This window comes from Sorex araneus, chromosome X (genome assembly GCF_027595985.1).
Source record: "Sorex araneus isolate mSorAra2 chromosome X, mSorAra2.pri, whole genome shotgun sequence".
Classification (NCBI taxonomy): Eukaryota; Metazoa; Chordata; class Mammalia; order Eulipotyphla; family Soricidae; genus Sorex; species Sorex araneus.
This window is the reverse complement of record NC_073313.1, coordinates 114,893,935-114,902,779: the sequence shown is the minus strand read 5'-3', so window position 1 is coordinate 114,902,779 and position 8,845 is coordinate 114,893,935. Positions and strand designations below refer to the sequence as shown.

At 36.1% G+C, this 8,845-nt stretch overlaps 2 protein-coding genes across 2 annotated transcripts in view; one reads left to right on the top strand and one right to left on the bottom strand.

The window, feature by feature from the left end:
• The first annotated feature begins 1,584 nt into the window (after nt 1-1,584).
• On the top strand, nt 1,585-4,029 carry CT83 (cancer/testis antigen 83). Its single transcript, XM_004614497.1, has 2 exons — nt 1,585-1,659; nt 3,706-4,029. Exons 1-2 carry the CDS (start codon nt 1,585-1,587, stop codon nt 4,027-4,029), a joined length of 399 nt encoding a protein of 132 aa, XP_004614554.1.
• Nucleotides 4,030-7,275: 3,246 nt separating this feature from the next.
• Nucleotides 7,276-8,845, bottom strand: part of SLC6A14 (solute carrier family 6 member 14) — a 28,417-nt gene continuing 26,847 nt past the window's right edge. Inside the window, exons 13-14 of the mRNA XM_004614473.2 lie at nt 8,587-8,754; nt 7,276-7,422 (exon numbers count right to left, since the gene is read on the bottom strand). Of these exons, the coding sequence (XP_004614530.1) occupies nt 7,276-7,422; nt 8,587-8,754 (315 nt within the window). The remainder of the gene's footprint in view (nt 7,423-8,586; nt 8,755-8,845) is intronic.

Here is an 8,845-nt window from a genome sequence, read left to right as displayed (position 1 = left end):
ATGGCTTGCAAAGTTGACCAAACAGATTCCATATGTAAATGAGTGTTTTAGAACAAATAATGAGACTCTGTCTGTCTGTGCAGATGAGGGTTTGCTTGCCCAAACAAGTGAAATGCCAATGTCTTGATTATCTGACTTGTCTGTGATACATCTATGCTTTTGAGTGCATCATAATTACCAGGCAGGTCACTCTCCTTCATAATCTCTCAGTCCTAAAAATTTGTCATATCTTCACGTTACTTAGGAATTTTACATTAGTTTCTGTGTGCATATCATTAATGTCTGTCTCCTACGCTGGTAGTATAAATTTCCAATGAGCACAGGCTTTTGTTTTGCTAAGGATCAATTCCTTGTATATGCAAGTGCTCAGAGTTCTCTTTACAATTTTATTAGACACTTATTCAAATAAATGAATCTTTAGGTTTCAAACTTGTGACTGGGGTTTGTTTGCTCTGAAAATTTATAAATGACATTCCTATCCCTCCTATCCTGTAGGATGATCAGATATTCCCCAGGACTTTTAGTAGATTAGTTTGGATCCATTTTGAGAGTTCCTGGTTCTTCACATTTAGTTCAGAATTTATTGTTCCACTGAATGATCTAGTATATTTGCCTGAATTTCTCGAACAAGAATATATTGTCCAAAACAATAAATATTTGCAATTCCTTTGAATGTATGTACCGCAGAGAATGGCAAATGCTCTGTGCTGAAAAGTCAGAGAGAGAGGGTAAAGGATTTATGGGTGCTAATGAAAATAGGGAACTTTTTCTTAAGCTCAAAGTCTGTGGACCCAAGTTATGCTTTTGTTATTAGTTTCAAATAAGAAATTATTTAACATCTGAATCTATTGCTGCAATTCCAAAAATATACACAGTATTAACAATACCTACAACCTAAGATTGTTTTGTGAGAGAATGTTTCTGGGATATCGTTTTAAACTTTATAGTGATATACTATACAATATTATCTCACTGTGCATAGTGTCAGAGTGAATTCTAAAATACCCGTGGGAATGGGGGGAGGGGATCATCTGTCAGAGACTAACCCTTTGTGGACGATTATGTTTTGCTATTTACTTTTATCCTGTTTATGAACACACATTTGAGATAAATACAGGTGCTGTAGAAAGGACACGAGCGACCTATACCTAAAAACGTGAGGGCATTTAAAACCTCTCTCCGTTCCCCCGCCCCCACAAACACTCCAGTTTAGAGTGTGTTTTCTGTCATGTTTGTGCTCCGTGTTCATCCTCAACTACCTGGATTTTCTCCCCTCGAAACCCCCAGATACTTTAACCCTCATGGGCTATTAGCAAGTGCAGCTGTGTTTCCTGCTGGTCTGATTAAGTCATCAGACTATGATGCAAGGACCCCCAGTGTGTAATCCGTTGTGAGGTCATTGGTCAGTTTAGGTACTTGAAGCAACTTGACTAGTAATATCTTCCCAGTTGTATTGCGGCACTGAGATTCTCTGAGCATCAAGTCGGGTGGTTTTTCAAGTCGTAGTCACCAGCTAGCTTCTGTTCAGACGCTGCCAGCTGACTGTGCCTTTTAGCTGGAGAAGAGAATAAGCCAAGGGGAGCCATGAATTTTTTCTTGCTGCTAATGGGCACCTTTATGGGCGCGACGATTGTGATATGGTTCAAAAACAAATTTCAGGTAAGTGTATGAAAAGAGTAGTTGGAATAAGATAAAGTTAGATTAATGTATGTAATAGAAGCAGCCAATGTTTGTATCTCAGACAGTAGTAAGACTGTAAAAGTAAGAAGTGAACGGGAGGCGATATCATATCTCTTTTCCTTGAAAGAGCTCCATTAAGTTTCACTTTTCTCCTCCACACTTCGATCATATTTGGCAGCTGTGTGGCCTGTTGGAAAGATCTGCGAAATCATAAGTGATAAGATCAGTTCAAGTGAATGTGCCCACCACCCCGCACAACCATCAGGACCACCACCTATTTTAAGAATCTGTATTTTTTGTTATCTGAGTCTATGTTTTTCCAATTGTCTTTCTGCCTCTTCTGCTTTTTCATTATGGTACATTTTGTGGGAAATTTTTTTTTATATATATTTGCAATGTAGGGTCTAACTTCCTGTTAGTTTTTTTTAATTAATAGTTTATTTTTAATTAGTGAGTCAACGTGAGGGTACAGTTACAGATTTATACATTTTTGTGCTCATGTTTCTCCCTTACAAAGTTTGATAACCCATCCCTTCACCAGTGCCCATTCTCCACCACCAGTAAACCCAACATCCCTCCCCTCCTCCCCAGTCCCGTCTCCCCCCACCCCACACTGCCACTATGGCAGGGTATTCCCTTTTGTTCTCTCTCTCTGATTAGGTGTTGTGGTTTGCAATAAAGGTGTTGAGTGGCCATTGTGTTCAGTCTCTAGTCTATATTTGGCCCGCATCATCTTTCCCCCACATGACCAACAACCACATTTTACTTGCTGTTCCCTTCTCTGAGTTGCCCAGAATGAGAGAACAGCCTCCAAGCCATGGTGACAACCTCCTGGTACTTATTTCTACTATTCTTGGGTGTTCGTCTTATAGTCTATTATTCTATATTCCACAGATGAGTGCAATCTTTCTATGTCTGTCTCTCTCTTTCTGACTCATTTCACTTAGCATGATACTTTCCATGTTGATCCACTTATATGCAAACGTCATGACCTCATTTTTTCTAACAGCTGCATAGTATTCCATTGTATAGATGTACCAGAGTTTCTTCAACCAGTCATCTGTTCTAGGGCACTCGGGTTTTTTCCAGATTCTGCCTATTGTAAACAGTGCTGCGGTGAACATATAAGTGCGTATGTCACTTCGACTATACTTTTTGGCTTTTCTGGGATATATTCCCAGCAGTGGTATTGCTGGGTCAAATGGGAGCTCAACCTCAAGTTTTTTGAGAATCGTCCATACTGTTTTCCAAAAGGGCTGAACTAGCCGGCATTCATTTTGTGGGAAATTTTCAGACAATTCTTGGGGAGTCCGTGAGAGAGTATGGAAGGTAGAGCGGTTTTCTTGCATGTGGCAACTGGGGTTCATTCCCTGGCACCTCATATGGACTCCTGAGCAGCTGGGAGTAAGCCCTAAGTGCAAGGCCAAGAATAAGTCCGGAAAACTGTTTAGTTGGACTCCAAAGTCAAAACAAAAGAATGTGTGTATCTTGGTGCTATGCAAATCTGCAAATAAGGTCTGATAATGCTCAAATGTCATCCAAATATTGACTTTACAGGAGATATCAAGAAATGTTAGCCCAGGATATGTCATTTTGGCACAAGGCTACTTTCCTTTTTTTTTCAGTCTGTCTTTGAGACAACCATATTTCTAAATATTTGTAGGCATTCCTAAGCATTCAACCCAGCTTTTAGCTCTCATGTTTTCTGAGGGTGCAGAGGGAGCTGGGGAGGGGGGCAGTAAATTCACTATTCCTGGCTCTGTGCTCAGCTTCTCTCTATTGCTTGCCTTAAGGCTCTGTTCTCACTCCTGCTCAGGAGCTGCTCCCAAAGTTTACTGGAGGCCCTATGGCTCCAGGAGTTGATCAGGCTACAGAGGAAATGCTCTCTTGCCCTGATCTCTAATTTTTAAGGTAGGATTATTACTTAATTTTAATAAACATAAGTATGGTAACCAAAAGTATTATTAGTATTTGAGATTGCCAAGATTAATAAACTGTGTGTAATATATTTCTATTCCCTGACAGAGAAACATCCCTAGAAGGTCATCATTGTCATTGCTGACATCTCTTGCACCAGTAAGATCATCCTCTCCTGCTGCGTCAAATCGAAGAAGTGACAATAAGGATCTTTCAGTTGAGAGGAATTTTCAGAATAGGATTAAAAAAACCCCACAGTCTCTAGCTACACTGATGAAAACACTGGTGAACCTAAGGATTCTGGAATTCAAACTGGCTGAACTGGAACATCTCATAGCTGGCATGACTTTGAATGTTGCATCACTTAACCAGAGTGAATCTGAATCCAGTGAAAATTTTTTGGAATGTACTAGCAGTGCTGGTCGTAATTAAAGGAACTGTCAGTGGGTTCACTTTATCATGTGTTTATACTGAAAGAATCATTGCTTTAAAAGTTAAAAATTCAAATATTTATCAACTGTACTTCATGTATGTAATTGATCACATGTTTCTAATGCATATGTCTCTGAGAAATGAATAAACGTGGTAGAGAGCAAAGTAATTAAGCATTTTTAATTAACAAAAATGGTTTCATAGAATATTTTGATCTCACGTAAGCATGAAGTTTTCTATAATGGTTTACAATAATGTAAAAGTCCTCAACTTAATGTTAAGGTGGAATTTGATTCCACTTTTTCTATTATGTTGCACATTTTATTTTTGAAATCATTGAATTGGATAGTAATTAAATTAGCACCCTAAGCCAGTGTTTCTCATTTGCTTTTCACTGTATTCTTTTTTGATCTCTTCTCTGGTTTAATTTGTAACTTCCCTCTGTGTCCTCAGTCTCTGGCCTCTCACTTACATGGTGTTCACCTGTAAATCCTTTATAGCTTGGGGGCTTACATGTTATTGACCTCCATATGGACCCCAGTTGCCTGAATATTTCCTTAAGTGGATTTTCCCATATTTTGAATATCCATCTACATCAATATTTCGAAGTGTTCTCCACATTCAAATGTGTAAATAGTAAATTGATTCCATTCTTTCTTTATAAATAAAGATAGACCTCAATAGCACTGAATAACTATGTAGAATATATGCAATGTGATATGGATTAAGTTTAGAAGGATTTCTAAGCTCTGGTGAACCATCTATATGGAATAATATTTTACAAATTCAGCATTTCTGAAAATTAGCAATCTGTTTAAATTCATTCACAGTTTTTGTCCTCTCAAAAGAAGGTACTTGGGACCCTCTGCGCCTAAAGACTTTAATTCCAGAGACCTAACACATTTTGGCATCCAGCGCAGATTCTTACAGCAATGCACTGAGACTGTGAGATGGGCTATGCAGTTTCTGGCAGAATTTTCCCTGGACTTTATACAGAAATCCAAAACCGCGTGGACTCGACAGCGTCCGCGCGACTTAACATCTCTTAATTGTCAGCAATGTGAAACGGTTCCTTTTTTTTAGCAGGTCTGACTTGAGGGGGAAACTCCAAATAATAACAGTGAGTTTTTTGTTGAAATATTGAAGGTAATCAAAGTAGCAGCCATTTCTCTGGACTGTGAACTAAGAAACAATCCCACGCCGGCCGAGAAGAGGAAATATTCCTCTTTCCCGGTTGTTTCCCATTTTCGGGGAGAAACGAGGCGTGGCGTCCACCATCCTATGAGGCGTGGGAAGGGGGATGAGGGAAAAAATAAAAGGAAAAGGAAAAAGGGAAAAAGAAAAAGAGTTATGTACTTGGAGCAGTGGGGCTACATATCTCTTCATTCTCAGCAATGGAAAACTAATTATCAAATGCTTCCTTGATAGTAGGGCTATTTTTCTTGGGGGAAACTCCAACAACAATAGTGAGTTTTGTGTTGAAATATGGAATGTAATCAAGGTAAAGAGAAAATGAAGTGAAATTCATCAGTTATGCAGTTGGGGGTGGGGGGGCAGGGGCTGGAGGTATACTGAGGTTTTTGGTGGTGGATTATGGGCACTGGTGAAGGGATGGGTATTTGAATAGTGTATAACTGAGACATAAGCCTGAGAACTTTGTAACTTTCCACATGGTGATTCAATAAATAAATAAATAAAATTTTAAAAAAGAAGGTACTCAAAAAACTTCTCTTTATATGGACATAACTCACAGAGATCCTTCAGTTAAAGGTCTAGACATTTACAACCAATCTTCATGACCTCTCCTAAAACATTGCCAATATCAGTGAGTGATACTATAATTCATTGCTCCTTTAATCTACAATGAATATAAGGGCAAACTGAACTAAAAATGCATAAGGAATCAAGGCTTACTGCAATTCATTTTATTCTCACTTGTTAAGCACAAGAAGCCAGCAGTCTTAATTGTGGTTCTAACACTATTTTGAGTCACTGATACCTTCATTAATAAAAAAACTATGGACTAAATCCCTAAAAAATGCATATGCTCATACACATAGAAAATATTACATGCAATTTTAATTCACTATGTTCTCTGAAGTCCGGGTTTAAAACTTTAAGCATAACTGGTTTCTTGCATATTTAGCAATGCTCATCTTCCGACATTGTAATGATAAAACAATTGTCAATGATATATATTCAGTCAGCCTATTAATGATACATTTGCACTGACTTTTGTAAGAAAATGGGATATAAGACTTTCTAATTTTGCTACTCTCATTCTTGAAAATTTTTCCTATCTCCTCTAAATATGTAGATAGGTCCTTATGTGTAGCAGTAACATTCAAATAAGCCAAAAGTGTTCTGCTTGGTCTATTAACTGTATAATAAAATTAACTATAAGACATTAGATTTGGTTGAAGCCATTTCCTCATAACCATTTTGTTCCATGTGCTATCTGAAAACTTATATATTTTAGAATATAATGCATCTTGAAAACCACCATAGAAATTATTTAAATCACATTTTCTTCTAGATAGATGATAACTGGGATTATTTAATTTCTGAATAATTACAATTACACAACCACATGTTTATTCATTTCCTAGAACTATTACTTTCTGGGTTTAGGATATAATTTAAAATTTTGATATTTGCAAATAAAGAACAAAACCAGTACCTTCACATAGAAAAATTGAGTCAAAATTATTTGAAGTCTTCAGATATATTTGGATCAACATTATTGATGATTTCATATGTACAATGCATTTTAAATTATACATCTTTACATTTATAATTGAGGCATCCTGTTTATGACACCTTCGTTGCAATGATTTATTTTACCTATATATGTAAAATAAATATTGCATACTAAGAATATAAGCAAATAATATTTTAAAAATTTATAATAGAAAATAAAACTATTTTCTAAAACAGCTCAAAATAAAACCTTTAATGTGTTAAACACTACATTGTGATGTTTACAAAAATGTTATTGTGAAATAAGAGACTGCTATGTTTACATGTTTTGCATAACAGACTCTAAATAAAAATATAATAAGCACATTGTTAAATGCTAGTAGATTCACATTTTATATTACATTCCTGTTTAAATGGTGGAAAAAGTGATACTATTATGAACATAGTATATACATCTTAACTAAATTAAAACACAAATAAATAAAACCTTCCTCTATTTTGAAAGAATCACATTACACAACCACATAAATGTTTAAAAATTGCAACTCATTCTGGTTTCCTATTTCCACTAACTGTAGGTATTTCATGGTCAATTTCTTTCTTAGGATCTACCATGTCTTTATATCTCTCCCCACGATGTCTTTCCAAGTATGGGCCCCAGTTAGAAGCTGGTCTGCAGCAGCTTACAATGCGCTAGAAAATAAAAAACTTTGTGTTAAGAACTTAAGTGCCATAACTGTCAAACTAACAAATATCTACATTTTTATTTAAAGTGTTACTTTGCTAATCAAAATTAAGTAATAGGTAGTAAAGTAACATACAAATTCTTAATTCACAGTCTACAACAAAAGTTTACTCAAATTTAACTATTAACTACATTAACTTAACTACAAAAACTAAAACATTTGAGTATGCAATTGATTTCAAAAGAAAATGTGAACTCGGGGCTGGAGTGATAGCACAGCGGGTAGGGCATTTGCCTTGCACGCGGCCAACCCGGGTTCAAATCCCAGCATCCCATATGGTCCCCTGAGCACTGCCAGCAGTGATTCCTGAGTGCATGAGCCAGGAGTGACCCCTGTGCATCGCTGGGTGTGACCCAAAAAGCAAAAACAAACAAACAAACAAAAAAACAAAGACAAAAAGAAAATGTGAACTCATTTACAAAACAGCATTATTCTAAGCACTTTCACTGAATTCTCAGATCTTTCTGTACTGGTCTTAGCATGAGGGTTGCATTGAAGATATCAACCAGCAAATATCAAAGGAGACATTTAAACAACCAAAGAAGTAAAGTCCCAGGACAACACTATTGATCTGTAATCTATTCTTGAATGAATTTAGGAATTTATAATCTACTGACTCCAAAATCTGTCATGTCATTGTCCTAGTGAGATTGCAAATTCATTCTTAGGCCTTCATAGGAAAGAAATGACATGACTTCAAGATAATTTACCAGCTTTCTTTTCTCTACACTAAACTCAGTATTAAATCATGCTACAGATGGGGTTTCAAAAATGAATATTATATATAGAAGATAAAATGGTCATTTGTTTTGCTCCATCTTCAGGAAAAATCAATGTAAACACAGAGAACATACTTCTCACCTGCTCACCTGAATATAAAGCAACTAACAAAACTCCTCAGTAAAGGAGCTAACAGTCTAGAAGAGGGAGTTCTAAGTGTAAATGGAGTATACTAGAATGTTATGCTTATAGCAAAGGATGATTATATCAAGTGTTGAAATATTTTAAGTGAAAGTGATTAATTTTATGTCATATCCCCACTAGAGTATAACTTATTTTTACATTAAGGATTTTGTGTAAAATATAGATAATATTGATTTAATGTGCTTACTTGAAAGATGTTTCCTTTAGCTTGAATTAATTTTATAGTGGCTATAATTGGAATCCAAATAATGCAGAAAATAATCATGCACCAGCCGAGAGCAACTGCCCAATTAGGGTATGGTATTTCAGCATACACAGGCCTATGAAATTTCACCAGTGACCAGATAAAAATTGCCTGTGAAAGTAAAATATAAAAAGACAATGCCAAAAATTAGTTTTGATTTTATTGAACTAATGACATTTTGATTCCATTGTTTAGAAGAAAT

Bases quoted from the DNA above. Each gene is read 5' to 3' on its own strand.
- CT83 (XM_004614497.1), top strand. From the start codon at position 1,585: ATGAATTTTTTCTTGCTGCTAATGGGCACCTTTATGGGCGCGACGATT. The intron at 1,660-3,705 runs GTAAGTGTATGA...ATTCCCTGACAG, and splicing joins GGTTCAAAAACAAATTTCAG to AGAAACATCCCTAGAAGGTC.